General features: G+C 38.3%; 2 protein-coding genes and 1 long non-coding RNA gene across 3 annotated transcripts; 1 reads left to right on the top strand and 2 right to left on the bottom strand.

The window, feature by feature from the left end:
- Positions 1-4,326: 4,326 nt before the first annotated feature.
- Positions 4,327-6,217, bottom strand: LOC104109841 (uncharacterized). The gene is made up of 3 exons (XR_689333.4): positions 5,621-6,217; positions 4,776-4,874; positions 4,327-4,688 (listed from the first exon to the last, which is right to left on the bottom strand). It is a non-coding gene; the product is annotated as an uncharacterized lncRNA (long non-coding RNA).
- Positions 6,218-7,201: 984 nt separating this feature from the next.
- LOC104109842 (rho guanine nucleotide exchange factor 8-like) lies at positions 7,202-10,051 on the top strand. Its single transcript, XM_009619210.3, has 7 exons — positions 7,202-7,967; positions 8,081-8,197; positions 8,346-8,500; positions 8,577-8,651; positions 8,728-8,994; positions 9,073-9,393; positions 9,468-10,051. Exons 1-7 carry the CDS (start codon positions 7,694-7,696, stop codon positions 9,810-9,812), a joined length of 1,554 nt encoding a protein of 517 aa, XP_009617505.1. The 5' UTR covers positions 7,202-7,693; the 3' UTR covers positions 9,813-10,051.
- A 309-nt stretch (positions 10,052-10,360) lies between these two features.
- LOC104109843 (aspartate aminotransferase, cytoplasmic) lies at positions 10,361-14,933 on the bottom strand. Its single transcript, XM_009619211.4, has 12 exons — positions 14,645-14,933; positions 14,086-14,157; positions 13,703-13,764; positions 13,526-13,609; positions 12,956-13,055; positions 12,750-12,870; positions 12,344-12,507; positions 12,070-12,207; positions 11,549-11,670; positions 11,363-11,457; positions 11,060-11,180; positions 10,361-10,628 (listed from the first exon to the last, which is right to left on the bottom strand). Exons 1-12 carry the CDS (start codon positions 14,708-14,710, stop codon positions 10,544-10,546), a joined length of 1,230 nt encoding a protein of 409 aa, XP_009617506.1. The 5' UTR covers positions 14,711-14,933; the 3' UTR covers positions 10,361-10,543.
- Between the last annotated feature and the right edge of the window lie 771 nt (positions 14,934-15,704).

The following is a 15,704-nucleotide window of genomic DNA, read 5'->3' as shown; positions in this document are numbered from 1 at the left end:
AGCGCTTTTGTTTGTATGGGCGCACTTTTGTGAATTGAAACACAGGTGAGCAGCATGCAGAAGCTTCACCCAATATTTTTGTGACCCGGTTGTAAATTGGCAGAGATATTCCTCCAGCATGTCATTGAACCAGTGTATTTGATCATATGTTTGCTGATGATGATGGCTTGAGTTGTAACTCAATTTGGATCCGAGGCAACTGAAGAGTTGGGTCCAAAATTTGCTAGTGAAGCGTGGGTCGTAGTCACTAATGATGTTGCTGGGAATACCCCAATGTTTGACAACATGAGAGAAGAAGAGTCGAACTGTATCTTCTGCCGATATGTTCTGTGGGGCTGCGATGAAGGTAGCATACTTGGAAAATTGGTCTACTACCACCATGATGGTTGCATGATTTCCGTCCTTGGGTAATCGTGTGATGAAATTTAGGGAAATGCTTTCCCAAGGTCTCTGTGGGACAGGCAGTGGCTCCAAGAGTCCCGCTTGTGCTGAGTGATCCGACTTGTGCTTTTGGAATGCTTGACAGGTCTTCACACAATGAGGGGCGCCATGAGCTGTTGGACGCCGATGATCTGATGTTTGATTGATGATGTTGAGGGCAGCCGAAACCGTAGGTTCAGGTCTATTGGTTCCCTTCTTTGACTGCATGGCCGAGATGTTTCCAGTGGTCATATTTATGGGTATGCACGGTATGGTACGGGGTTTGGCCCCGTTGTCTCCCATCATTAGGAGCATGTTGGCATATGGTATCGGGATGGTGTTTGTTTGCTTGAGAAAGTCCAATCCCACTATCAGTTCGAAGTTATCGATGATAGCTATGCGTAGGTCGAATATTCCCTTGAATGGGCCAAGCTTCATTGGCACTTCTTTGGCTATTCCACTCACTAGCTGAGATGGAGAGTTGATAGCCTTGACACGACCCTTGCATTTTTGCACTGCTAGACCGAGGCATTGCACCTGAGTTGAGGCCAGGTAGTTGTGGCTAGCACTCATGTCTATCAATGCCCGAATAGGTCTGCCGTTTACTTTCATGTCAACGAACATTAAGGTCCTCTTTTGTGATGTGGGAGGCCTCTCGTCCGCCTTTCCTTTCCCTTTCTTGTCGATTGGGAATGTGTTCTTCTTGGGGTTGCCAGCACTGGTTCCCGCCAAGGTATCATGAATGGAGCCAACAAATGCGTTGAAGGCCCTACTTGTTCTGCGCCGACTGAGCCGTCCTGATCTGACTCATCATCGTCAACAGTTTGTTGAGCATTGATTTGGGTATTAGGGCATTGATTGTTCCAATGTTTCCCACCGCAATGACGGCATTCTGATGGGGGCTTTCTCCCCTGATTGTTGTTGACTGACGCAGCACTGTTGCTGCTTGAGGAAGGAGTCTTAGATTTGGATGCAGCTCGATCTCCTCCATTTTTGTTGGGGCCACCGTTGCTAGGTTGGCTCCCGTTGTATCCCCCTCGGACAGGCGGCTGGGGCCTATCCTTCTGAGTTTCCAACTTATAATCCCCAAGGCACTCTGCAGCTTGAATGGCCTTGGGCAGGGTATCTACCTGTTGTCTTTGCAGCTCTATACGAGCATGAGGTTTTAAACCTTCTATGAATGCGAACAGTTTGTCTTTGCCCCCATATCCCGTATGTTTAGCATGAGTGCGGAGAATTCACGCACGTAGTCCCGCACTGACCTGGTGTGGCAGAGTTCACGCAACTTTCTCCGTGCATTGTATTCCATATTTTTGGGGAAGAACAGGAAGCGTATGGCGACCTTCAGTTCTACCCATGTCTGGAGAGTATCTTCACCGGCCCTGATGGCTTCGTATTTGACTCGCCACCAGAGTTTTGCATCACCCTGAAGATACATGGCAGCAGTTGCTACTTTTTTGTATTTTTCCAATTTTCCCACGGCATCGAAGTATTGTTTGATGTCGAAGATGAAGTTTTCCACTTCTTTAGCATCCCGGGCTCCGTTGTATGGCTTGGGATCCGGAATTTTCAGCTTTTGTGGCATGGGGGCGATGTTCATGGCACCTCTGATTTGGTTTTCGCCTCCTTTGAGCAGGCTTTGAAGGGCAGCATTGACAACATTGAGCTGGCCTGTCAAGTTGTCTATGGTTTGATGCATGACGCTCAGTCTGTCTGCCTCTAGTTCCCGATGGGCTAAATCCTCGGCACGCTCCTGTTGGAGGTCCTCGAATTTGCCATGAATTTCGGTTGCCTCGATGGCAGCCGTTTGCCGGTCTTCCTCAGAGTCGCGACTGATGTTTGCTATGTTAATTTTTGCCTGCCGCATTCTGCGGTCCAGGTCATCCAAGCTTTGCACTAGGCTGGCTTTTAGATCAGGCAACGTATCCACGATGGGCCGTAATGCGTCAACCATCTCTTCTAGGGTCGTGATGCGATCCCCGTAATTCACCATGGTCAGAAATGGTGATGATGATGGCAATGGGTTCCCTCATCTGATGTCGAGCCTAGGCTCTGATACCAACTGTTACGCGGTGCCTTCCTGAAGTTCCTTGAAAGGGCTACGTAAGGCTAAGCAACCGATGTCAGTCATTGCGGTTGCTATGCGCTAACTGAGGTACTCGCCTTACGCTAGACTAGATTGTCAGTGCCGTACGGGAAAACCAATGTCATGAGCAATTGAGCAGCAAAAAATGAGCAATTGATGATGAAAGTTGATGATTGTAATGATGATGATGAAATTTATTGCAAGATGCAATGCAGTATCGGGGGGAGGGGGAGGGGGGAGAGACACCAGTACAGAGAATTGTTTGAATGCTTAAATGTTTGAATGCTTTGGTCCCCCTTAATAATGCTTAAAAAAATAAACCAAAGTTACATGAGTTGACCTAAGAAAGTTGTAGAAGCACACTGAAAATGAATGAAGTAAAACTACTATATAATTATAATGAAAAAGACTTAGTCTTCTATGGAAGCAAGTCCGATGGCAGCAACTTTGTCTTGAGCATCAGGGTCTGCGCGCGCATTGCTGTTGGCGCGCGCGGCACTATTTGGATCTGCCAGCGGCTGGGCGCTGGTGTTTGGCATTGGGTCTGCGCGCGGGGCACTGTCTGTGCGGGCGGCGCTGTTGGCAACATGATGGTTTGTGTGCGCGGCATTGTCGGTGCGCGCAGTACTAATGGCATTCGCCAGTCACTGGGTACTGACACTGATTATCGGTGGGACGACAGAGGCACATGCGCGCTTGTCATTTGGCGCTGCCGAGACCACGGGGCCGACCGTGGCGCTAGGCATTGGGAGGCTTGCCGAGACGCCACAGGGTGTGTCCAAGGGGTCATGGGTTGATGATGGAAAGCAGCCCATGACATTCTCCCCCACCTGAGTTGGCGACGTCCTCGGAGCCTTACCTGCAGGATGATGATGATTGGTCAGGCTCTTGATGGTTGGGAGGTCTGTTCCCCTCGGTATTGTGAGGTGGCTTTCTGAATGATCTTCCATGTATTTTTTGAAATAGCCTGAGGCGGCTGACATGGAAGACTAGATGGATTTTTCACCAGGCTGGTGTGTTCCGCTGGTATGTGAATTTTTCGATGCGCCTTTCAATTGAAAAAGGCCCGATGTAACTTTGCAAAAGGCCCGATGTAGCTTTGCAAGGGAATTAACGTTTAAACTCTATGCATGATTAACAAAATAAATAATAAATTAATGTGTAGTTATAATTCATCATATAATAGGAGGATTATTTTTAATGGTGAATGTCTGTCATTATTTCAATTTAAATATTTTCTTTTTATTAATTTTCTTAGAATGTATCTTTACCTCTTTGTACAAATTTATATCTGAAATAATATTATATTGAAGGGTATTATAATCATTCACCTTTATAAGGTTATTTCGATCTTTTAAATTTTAGTTTGGGTCTTCATACTTATAATATAGTATGATATAAGAAAAAATATACATGTATTGAATTAAAGAGATGGCTGAATTAAATATACAACCGATCTTATACATACATACATTTGAGATAACAAACCAAATATATTCATGCATCTTACATCACTAAACAACCACTTTATTGTTCACATTTATTGATTAAATTATTCTGATAACTAAACTGATTAAATTATTCTGATAACTAAACTGATTAAATACACTCCCGAATACTAAATAATGTCATATGAAACAACTAACTAATACGAACACGTTTATTATACATATTACACTTGCTCAATATATATATACTAGTAAGGTATAGTCCGTGCAAAAGCACGGGCCCAACATAGACAATCATAAACTAAACTTCTAACAATTCTTGTACTCTGTTACTTTCTCAAACAACTTTAAAATTATGAAATCCAACAAATTCATTGTATCATCAAGAACAATGGAAAATAGTACTGAGAAAAAGAAAAAACTCCTTTAATATGTGATGAAATATCGTAGGAAATAATCAAAACTTAGATGTGTATTGAGGAGCCTTAACCAAAGTTACAACCTATCGCTCTAAAATGTGTGCTCAACTCCTATCCAAATCTGGAATGCAAGTCGCTTTACCGAAAGAGAAAAAAACTAATGCATTCATTATTCAGACAGTGGCACAATCCAATATAGCAATTCCCACGATTTTTGCATGCTCACCGCCATTTAAACATAAGAGGCACAATTCTCGTTCCTGCCTTCGCTATAGGGAATATTTTCAAAGCTTTTGCAGTTGCAGGTTTCACTCCCTACAACAGAGTTAACTTCATTAAAATATGCTACAGAGCAAAAACATAAAGAAATCAATAAGGATTTCCAGTAGCAGTGCAACTCACCGAAAAATGGGACCTTAGGCAACCTAAATCTTGGGAACCTCCACTTCCATACTCTCTTCAGCCAAGATCATAGTTGTCTTGTGCAGCAGACTAGTATTACTGAAAGTAGAATTTATTTAAGGAATACAGAAAATAAGCTTTGAAACATCTAGCACTTTAATGTTACATATTTTGATTTCTATAAAAGATACTTCTTTTTATAAGGTGAAACGTATAAAGGAACTCTTTCTCAATGTTAAATATCTTAAAAGAAAGGCACAATAGAAGATTATAATACCAATAGAGGTACCACTGCAGAATCAACAAATACAAAGAGCTTATCTAATGAAACAGTGAAGTGCTTTTTGGCCAATTCCCCCTTTAAAAGCTTGTTTACCAGGCAAATATTGGCGAAAGTACCCAACCATAATGTCATCATTGCCATGACAACTACCATATGAGTTGGCAATAGTTAAAATCACTTTGAGTTATTTCATAATAAGTTTCGACAAAAAGATAACAATTCATATAGGTGCCTCATACTATAAGATTCTTATAGGCATTTTCTGTGATAACATGCCCTTTTGAATAGCATACTTACTCTTACACCACAGTCATGTATAACAAATTATTACAATGCATTGCCTATCCATGCATTTAACAACTTAGTCATCTTATATTTGCAGAATGATTGTTTTTGGTGTATGTACTAATCAAATTTTTTCTTTCATTAATATAAAAATAAACCAAAGTACCGTATAGTCTAAAATTAAACATCATTTTGAAAGACAGCCAAATATCACCGCAAAATTCTTCCCTTGGCATTAAGAATCAAAAGTACACATGATCAAATACAATGCATTCACCTTTCAATGTGTTCTTCTTTTCCTTGGTAGACTGAATCAAACATTATCATCGCTGCGGCAATTTCAGAAGATCTGAGCTTCAAGATACGTACACCTACATTCGATTAAATATTTATATTGTCCTATCACAGGATTAATTAAACACTTAAAAGATTTTTGGACCAAATGTTGCTATAGAAATCGACTCAACATATCCCAAGACTCAATGTAAGGTGAGACATTTTATTATATGATACATAGTAAAGTTGCATCGCATAGATCATGAAACATGCATGTAGAAAGTAAATTGAGACAGATGCATCCTCCTTATCAACTTGTCAACTAGAGAAAAGCTAGTTGTTTGGGTCAGATCATCAAGCACCTTGGCTGCATCAGTGTGCCAAAGGAATCGAGTTACTCTAAAAATCAGAGTTTGTTCATCAATTATACAAAATTATACATCTAGGCATATATTCCAAGCAAGTCTACGTAGATATGCAAAAATTAATACGAAAAATATTATGGCTAAATTTTCTCTTTCACCTTTTAAATGCCAGATTAAGATTGAATAAGAGCAAAACTTTTTACAAAAAGAATTAGTTGCAGAGAAGATATAAAGATGCAAGTGAGAGAGAAAGGAAGAGTAATAGAAAGAACAGAGATTGAAGAAGAACCAGAAATAAAAGTGATGTTAAACTTAAACTTGTTCACAAATATAAAGCTGCTAAACACGTGGCCACTGGCCCATAATGAAAGTCAAATACCGAAATGCCCATGATAAACAATTATAATACCACATTTACCCTTGTTCGTATAGCTTTAACTCCCGTTTCTATATATTAGTAATATACATTATAAATATACACCGCTAAATTACAAACCGAATACGTTTCAGAATTATTGATACGGGTTTTTTCCATAGAAAAAGGGAATCTTGTGTTCCAATAGAAGCAGAAGTGATGTGGATTATTCAAGAATCGAAATCGATTTGCTTTATAAAAAGATGATATCAATGAATTTCTATGAAATAGTTTCACGGGAGTCAGTCAAAAACCTGAAAAAACATCTTCCACCAATACTTAGCCGCAAAACCAACCCAATCTTGTCCAAACACTCTTAAAACTTTAAAGCCTAATTAACTACAAAATAGAATCCCTCAAGAGGTGCTTAATGCCACTTCAAAAATGCCCATGTGCATTCTTTTATTATATATAAAAGAAGTGCAAAAAATGTAAGAAATCTGTCAGGATCTTACTAATGATCGTTGGCGAACTTCTTCATGTACAAAGCTTAGAGGCACACCTGCTTTGTTGATCTGCGACACTTCAAAAGTAAAACCAAAATAACTATTAAAAAATGTACAATGAGTAATACGAAAATGTGAAAACTAAGACACTACAATATTATTATAACTTTAATGAATAGCAAAGATAAATAAATGTGTTATGACAAGTGTTGACTAGAGTGTTGCGTGGAGAGACCATTTTAAGACGACAGTTAGTTGTCCATCGTATGCTTTCCCGGGCTTTTTGCTATAGGTGAAAATTCAACCACATATATTCTACTAAAACAGACCAAGAACAACATGTGTTATTTATTATTCTTTCCCTTGTTTTCACTAACCCCTTTCATCAGGAAAATAAGAAACCCTTCACTCATTCATCACCATCATTGGCTTCTCATTTTATACCAAAAAAGAAAAGGAGGGGTTTTCTTCATTTTCCGTTTCTCACATTCCTTGAGGAGAAAGAACATATGTACAAAAAAGTCTATCTTCATGCAGTTCACGAATATTACTACGTCTTCTTGCAACATTGTTGGGGGTATACAAACTAGTTTTCATAGTTAGGGGCAGGGACAGAGCGTCATGGTTCAAAGGGATTTAATTAATCCCCTTCAACGAAAAATTATATTGTACAAATAGGGTGAAAAGAATTTTTATATCCTCTTGATATAGGGGAAGTTTATACAGTAACATTAATGGTTGTTAAAAGTTGCTTAAGGTTTCAGGTTCAGATCTTTGGTGTGGATTCTTATATTGTTTCTTAATCCCCTGGTTATATAGATACCCTCTGATTCGGGAATTGGCACAAAATGGTTAACGAAGAAAATAAGATTCAGAAGTCGAGGTCTTTCAATTTTAGGAAGATATTTGAGATTCCAAGTAGATTGGCACAGAGCATTGGGGGGGAGAGTGATAGTGATGAAGAGGACATGGATAACAACATTGGAAACGTCCAATTTATTAGCCAAGGCGGAACAACGTCTGTACCTTTAGAAAATCATCAGATGGATAATGAACCTGTTTCAAGCTTAACCCAGGATGCAGCTAAGGCAGGAAATACCCAAAAAGATAATGAACCTACAGGTATTATTCTTGACATTGATAGATAATTATATAATTGTGCTGTATGTATGCACAATTTGAACCGTATTAATGTGTCATGACACATTAATTTGATGTAAATGTTATGGATTCAGACATGGAGTTGATGAAAGAAAGATTTGCAAAGCTGCTTTTAGGGGAGGATATGTCAGGAGGAGGAAAAGGTGTTTCATCAGCTCTGGCTTTATCAAACGCCATTACCAATCTAGCTGGTAACTCTCAAATAATGCCCTGGTCTTCGACGTCCATGTATAGTTCTGCTATGCAATTGTTAATCAATGTTCGATTTATGTTCTTTCCTTGTATTCTTCAACGGAGAAAAAAAAAATGTTTCTGACATCTGTTTGTAACATGTTATAGCTTCTGTTTTTGGAGAACAATCGAAATTGGAGCCTATGTCTCAAAAGAGAAAAGAGAGGTGGAGAAAAGAAATCGACTGGCTATTATCTGTGACAGATTACATTGTTGAGTTTATCCCCGCGCAACAAAAATCAAAAGATGGAACAAACATGGAGGTACTATTTCAGTCTCGTCCTCCTTACATTTCTGCTTCAAGATTTAAAGTAAGAAATGTAATCCCTGTTTTGACAGATAATGGTTACTCAACAAAGAAGAGATCTGCTCATGAACATCCCTGCTCTGAAGAAGCTTGATGCAATGCTCATTGTGAGAAACCTGAAGTGCACTCTATTACTTACTTAAATTGTATCAACTTCCCCAATAACTGAATCAACATTTACAGGACTGCTTAGATAACTTCAAAGATGCAAAAGAATTCTGGTATGTCTCGAGAGATGCTGAAGAATCTGAGAAAGGTGTCCAGAGGACTGATAAATGGTGGCTACCTACAATCAAGGTTCCACCTGAGGGACTCTCAGATGCTTCCCGGAGATGGCTACAATATCAGAAGGATTGTGTGAACCAAGTACTCAAAGCATCCATGGCGATTAACGCTCAAATACTAGCAGAAATGGAAGTCCCTGAAAACTACATTGAATCTCTCCCCAAGGTGAGAAGCACAAGTACACACTCACAAGTTAGATTTTAACATACTGCTTCTTTCTGACTCCTGCTCTTCTACTGCTAGAATGGTAGATCAAGTCTTGGTGATTCAATCTACAAGAACATCACGGTCGAATTCTTTGATCCAGAACAATTCCTTTCAACCATGGATATGTCATCAGAACACAAAGTTCTTGACCTTAAAAACAGAATTGAAGCATCTATTGTGATTTGGAAGAGGAAGATGCACCAAAAAGATGGAAAATCTTCCTGGGTTCCAGCTGTGAGTTTGGAGAAGAGGGAGCTCTTTGAAGAGAGAGCAGAGACTATCTTACTCCTGCTAAAACACAGATTTCCTGGAATTCCTCAATCTTCCCTCGAGATCAGTAAAATCCAATATAACAGAGTAAGAACTATCCTGCTGGCTCTCTACACAACTGATATATTCATTGAACAAATTATCAACTGTTTCACCTGCAGGATGTGGGACATGCTGTTCTGGAGAGCTACTCAAGGGTGCTAGAAAGCCTAGCCAACACAGTTATGTCGCGTATTGAGGATGTCCTATACGCAGATTCTGTCACACAAGATCCATCACTTGCGATAGCAAAGTGGAACCCTTCAGCTGAATCTTCACCTCAGCAACCACTAAGTGGAATGTCAACTCCCAGGGGAGAGTCAGAGATGTTAAGTTCTGCAGCAGAAACACCAACCTCAATGACCTTGTCCGATTTCATGGGGTGGAATATGGAGCAAGGAGAGGGAGACATAAGAATCAGGAAACTTTTTGCCCAAGATGATAATGAAAAATCCATGCAACGATAAGTTCTCTTACATTGAAAGTGGCCTAACAAGTCCCTACTGCTCGGCATTAAACACTAAAGTGATCAAAGTCTGATTCATATAGTAGAGAACCAGATCAGTGTCTAATTTCTCTTACCAGTGTATGCAAGACTGTAACTGCTCTTCTTCTGAAGCGAATAGGTAATTTCAAGATGTAATCCATTTTTTGGTTAGATGTTCTTTTCCTTTTAATAGCATTCTTGGCTTTTTGCTTTTGGAAAGTGTTCCTCACGAATTACTCCATGTCCATCTCAAAGCATAAGTCAGTGCAGGGTTTGAAGTATAAACTTTGATGCTAAGCACTCAGGAGAAGTGACTCCTTCCATCGAGCAACCTAGGTTTTTTTTTATCTTTTTTCTTTTCTATTTTCCTTTTCAAGTTCATGTCAGTTTCTGTAGATGTGCAATACATGAAGAACATCTGTTGATGTGCAATATTGCTAATTCATCCATGATACTTAAAATGTTACTGCACATAAGTAAAATTCCCAAGAAATTTACGAATTCATAACATTCAGCCTAACTTAATAATTTGACAGAAGGTGATTTGCATTCATCAAATCCCTTTATAATGGGATTTCAAAATCTGACATCCAAATACTATGTCTATATAGTCATACAAGTTTTTATTTAACATCAAAGGACAAGGAAGCGATCAAGGAAAAACAGACTTAGTTTCTCAATAAGACCGCTCTCGAATGCAACTGAACTCATTTAGGCCGCTTTGGTAACAGCAGCATGTATGGCATCGGCAAGATGCGGAATTGTGCGAGAACTAAGGCCTGCCATGCTAATTCTCCTGCAAATGAGAAAGGAGAAAATCATTCCTTCTAAAAATGGAAAGTAGAAAATGTCACTAGAGATGATGATCTTTTTAACCAAAATCTTAACTTCAACAAAGAGATGTTTCAACTGATACCAGATTACTAAATGTGCCATAGATTGAAGGTAAGTTCTTTTGAGAATCAATATAATTTGGGAGGGGGGGAAAACAGAACTGCACTTTCTTCTGTAAATTTTAAGTATGAATGACAGAGCTGGACTTGTTTATGCTTCCTCTCAAAACTGAAGCTATAAGTCTGAAATTCTCCTTATTAAAGAATTCAAGCCGAAATAATCAATGATAAGGACTTCTAAGTTCCAATTATTTAAGTTTCTACTGAGAAAAAAGCAACCCAAAGTAACAAACTAAACAAATAAAAAAAAATATCAACAGTCAGATGTCCTTACCCATCAGATGTCATGTAAATGTGATGCTCTCTAGTCATGAATGAAACTTGCTCAGTATTCAATCCTGTGAAAGTAAACATGCCAATTTGTTTGATGATATGACTCCAATCACCTGCTGTACCTGCACAACAGAATAAAACTTACATTAGCACTAAACTGAACAATGAAGTCAGAAGATTTAGTTGCCGTGGTTCTTTCACCCTGGCACTTTTCCAGAAAAAGTTCCTATTGCAGTAGCAGTCAAACCCATCATACAGAATACAGTATGCTTCCCTAGAAAGAACAAATATGAAGATCAGATACCTCGAGCTTGCAAGGCATCAAAGAGTTGTTGGCGCATGCTAATAATCCTGTCGGCCATTGCTTTCAGCTCAATTGTCCATTCATCGTACATTTGTCTATCACCATTAGATGAGCAACCACATCAAAATGTAGAAGGTATAGCATCTACTAACAACAAAACAGAATCTTGTATATAGTTGTACAAACCTGTCCTTGAGTATAGTAGCAACAATAGACGCACCATGAATTGGTGGATTAGAGTACATTGGCCTGATAACCAGCTTTAGCTGGCTTTCGACTCTGCTTGCAACATCTGCATCTTTGCAAACCTATAACACAACACAAAATTTTATTGTAGTGTTAGTCAGCTTTTAGTACCTGTCTGATAAAACTCAAAAAAAAACGACACTTTTTCCTAAACATACAATCCGGTACTAATTCCACTTTGTCCTTCTCTTTCTTTTCCAATTACAATCTAAGTGGAAGCCATCTTCAAAAAATTGGCTTTCAATATCTCTAGAGACTGTGTTCATTGTACCAACAGAACAACCTCTTTTTAGCCTTTTAGGGAATATAACCTGAATTATGCTTCCAAAGAAAAAATCATCTTTAGACATAAATAGCATGATATAGCCATGGATATCATGCTATATTGCTTATTAAAAAGGGAAAGCAATTTTATTGCTTATTAAAAAGGGAAAGCAATTACAACCGACAAAAGGACTTACAATGCTAAGGGCACCAACACGCTCCCCATACAGTCCCATGTTTTTGGCATAACTCTGAGCTGCAAGACATTCACCACCATCAGCCACAAACATGCGAACAGATTGTGCATCTGCATCTAGGTTGCCAGTGGCAAAACCCTGCAATATCAAAAATATTCATTATAGTAGGGGTCCATTGAGCAGCCCATTAATACATAGTTTGGGGCTTCAAATTATTTGGTAATCATTCTTAACGAAGTATCACTTGAATTCAAAATCCCATCATAAGCTTTACCTGGTAAGCACTGTCAAAGAAAGGTAACAGCCCCTTGGACCTCATCAACTGCCTGATTTTCTCCCACTGGTCATTTGTTGGATCAACGCCAGTTGGGTTATGAGCACATGCATGGAGAAGAACTATTACTCCAGCGGGTGCAGCAGCAAGATCATCCAAAAGTCCTACAGGGTTCATGATTAAATTTGATACGCAACACCCAAATACAGGAGAAGCCACAGATAAACTATGCTTATATCTTTACCAACAGAATACAAAATTAAATAAATAAAGATCCTGTGCTAGCTACACATAATATATAGATCTTTCTAGACACGACCAGGAGCAAGTTCACTTGTCCATGAAAAAGAGAAATCGGTTCTTACTTACAACTGTAGAACTTTAAGAACATTGATTACAGTAGTACCTTGGAAATCCAGGCCTCGTGTTGCTGGGTCGTAGTAACGGTAATATTTTACTGAAAGCCCAGCTAAAGTGAAAACCTTCGGATGGTTTCCCCATGTTGGCTGTGGTATATATATAGTATGCTGGCAACAAAACAAACAGTAGAAGCTTATAGAAGTGTCCATTTGATTTAGACATATAAAGGGAAAGAGAGCAAGGAATACTAACTTCATGATAATGCTTAGCCAGAAACTCAGCCCCAACCCTCAAAGAACCTGTGCCCGACAAGCACTGAACAGTAGTCACCCTGTTCTCTTGAATGGCAGGGCTGTATCAGCAACAAAACAGCACAAAAAGCATTTAAACTACATCTAAAGATAAGTAAATCTGCTGATATCTTACATATGACTTAACAAGGAGTAATAGTGATAGAAGACACATATTTCCTGATATCACGTTCACCTTACACAGAAAGTCAGTACAACAAAGAGGAGAGAAAGTTAACTCTAGAACAATTTTCTTCTGATGCAAGGCATCATAATAAGATGAAATACGGAGGAATATGTTTTAACAGGTATTCAGTTACTCTACTTTGTAGAGATAAAGCATTCCCTTTTAGCAACAATCTCTCATTCAAATATCAAACTAGATGGAAGGAAGAATATTGAAGGCTCATTTTCTTTTATACAAGTGGTTTGGCAAGATAGGTTTAACTGGAGCGACATGGATAGTGAGCATTTTTTTATATTTTTGATTCAAGCATTTATCAAGAGCAACTGCACCAAAAATTCTCCAAACCTGTCAGATCCAAATATAAGCTTTGCACTCAGTTTGTTAAAATCCGCTAGTCCAGTAATTGAGAGATACTCCTTCACCCGAGACCTGCATCATATCAGCCTTAGATTCCAATCATGGCATCAGGTGATCATATCTCAAAAGAAAATCTGTAAGCTAGTTTCTAATTTGGCAAGTTACGTGTCATTGACGAGCATTTGTTCAGCTCGTCTCACCACATTAAGAACAAGGGGCTTTCCTTCCTGCAAGTTGTCATCGGACTATGCATTAGTAGAACATAATTTTCAAGCTTAACACTAACATCCAACTCAAGATTGAAGAAAAAAACAACCACTTATAAAATCAAGTGGTTTCACTTCATTATGCATCAGGGAAAAAAAATATTAATGTGTATGCATCAGTGTCTACAATTTTGTATCCTTGTGAAGGAGCCTATTAAAGAAAAACTTAACCAAGGATTCAACAAAACATAGCAGGACCAAATCCATTCAAGGGGCAACTTATTTTGGTTATAATAAAAAATAAAAAATAAAGAATAACGAGACAAAGTAGAAGTGGCAGACCTCAGTGCGATATGCGCCAACACCCAAATTCAACTTCACCGGGCTGGTATCTTTGTTATAAGCAACTGTGACCTGTTTTAATGAAGTAGCACAACAGGAAAAAAACCATTACTAAACACTTGAGAAGAACAAATTATCTTCTCAATAGAGCAAGTTAAAGAATCAAATCTACACCCTTCCATCAACCACACCAGGAATAAAATAAGGAATTGCCAGATCACAGTAAAAAGAAAGAGGTATTAAATAATTAGTAAACACATCCATGATCCAATGCATACAATAGGTAACCCTATAGCGATCATTCCAATCAACTTATTTATGCCGATCTCCAAGATATCATTTTTAACCTAATCATCTGATCATTAATTAATGTTCATTCTAATCTAACCCAAAATAAGAAAATAAAAGAGAGAGAGAGAGAGAGAGAGAGAGAGAGAGAGAGAGAGAGAAGTAGCTTATCAAATCCACTAATAATATATTTACGGAAGATTATTAAAGGAGCCACAGAAGAAACATATTCAGTGGAAATGTAAAATAGAAAGAGTGGAAAGGGAGGTACTCCTAAGATGGGATCTTCAGGAGCACGAACAACATGGGCAAAAACAGAATTGGAGGAATTTGCCATTTTGAAAAAATGAATGGGATTTCTTCAGAGAAAAACTTCAAAGATGTAATGGAAGTGTGATCTTTCTTGAGGAATTTATGGAGTGACGCCCTTCGCCAAAAAGACGACTCCTACTAATCTATAGAATATTGTTTGGCTACTTTGGTGCTGCGTGGAACACACCACCTGTAAGTATAACACAGTGGGCGGTTTAAAACAAGGGACTGCGCCACCTGTAGACTTTTCTTTCTTGCTCTCCAATACAAGTTTTAATTTTTTATTTTTTTTATTAATTATGAGAAACAAAAGAAACATAAATACACACTTGTATTTCTTCTTCCCGATTTGTTTGAGATCATTTTTTTTCCCTCCTAAAATAACTGAGAGAAAATTACACATAGATATAGACCACAAATTGTAATTTGGTAGTGTTTTAACCAAAAAATAGTTTTTATGATCAAAGCAAATAAAAAAATAATCCGGACTTCTAACAATCAATTTTACTTCACTTTTCCTAATATAAAAGAATAATAATAAAGGAAAATAAGACTGAGAATAAGAAAATAGAAATTTATTGATGATTGTTGCTTTCTTCCAATAAGAAAGAACAAGATCTTCCAATGGCAGAGAATAACAAGAAAATTGACAATTGATAAATTACTTTGTAGTTTTCTCGATGGGTTATAAGATATGGAAAGGGGATTTATATAAGAGAATAATTCATAAATGCTTGCCCTATATAATTCTTACCCTATTTAATTCTTGCCCATTATCAGTATTTATTACCCATTACGTGGGTGATTTATAACGGTTGAAGTGATAATAGCACATCGCACATAATCAGGGATTCAACTGATTTCTTGCCATATTTGTGGCTATTAATGATCTTTCCATATCTATGGCTTCCAATGTCCTTAATTATCAGCCCCGTAGCTATTTTCTCTTTTTCAGCTAATAGGTACGGTATCTTCATAGACGATCACGTGGGTATTACTCATATCTTCTCTACACATAA

Source organism: Nicotiana tomentosiformis, chromosome 11 (genome assembly GCF_000390325.3).
Source record: "Nicotiana tomentosiformis chromosome 11, ASM39032v3, whole genome shotgun sequence".
NCBI lineage: Eukaryota > Viridiplantae > Streptophyta > Magnoliopsida > Solanales > Solanaceae > Nicotiana > Nicotiana tomentosiformis.
The sequence above is the reverse complement of the archived record's forward strand: the minus strand, read 5'-3'. Positions and strand labels throughout refer to the sequence as shown.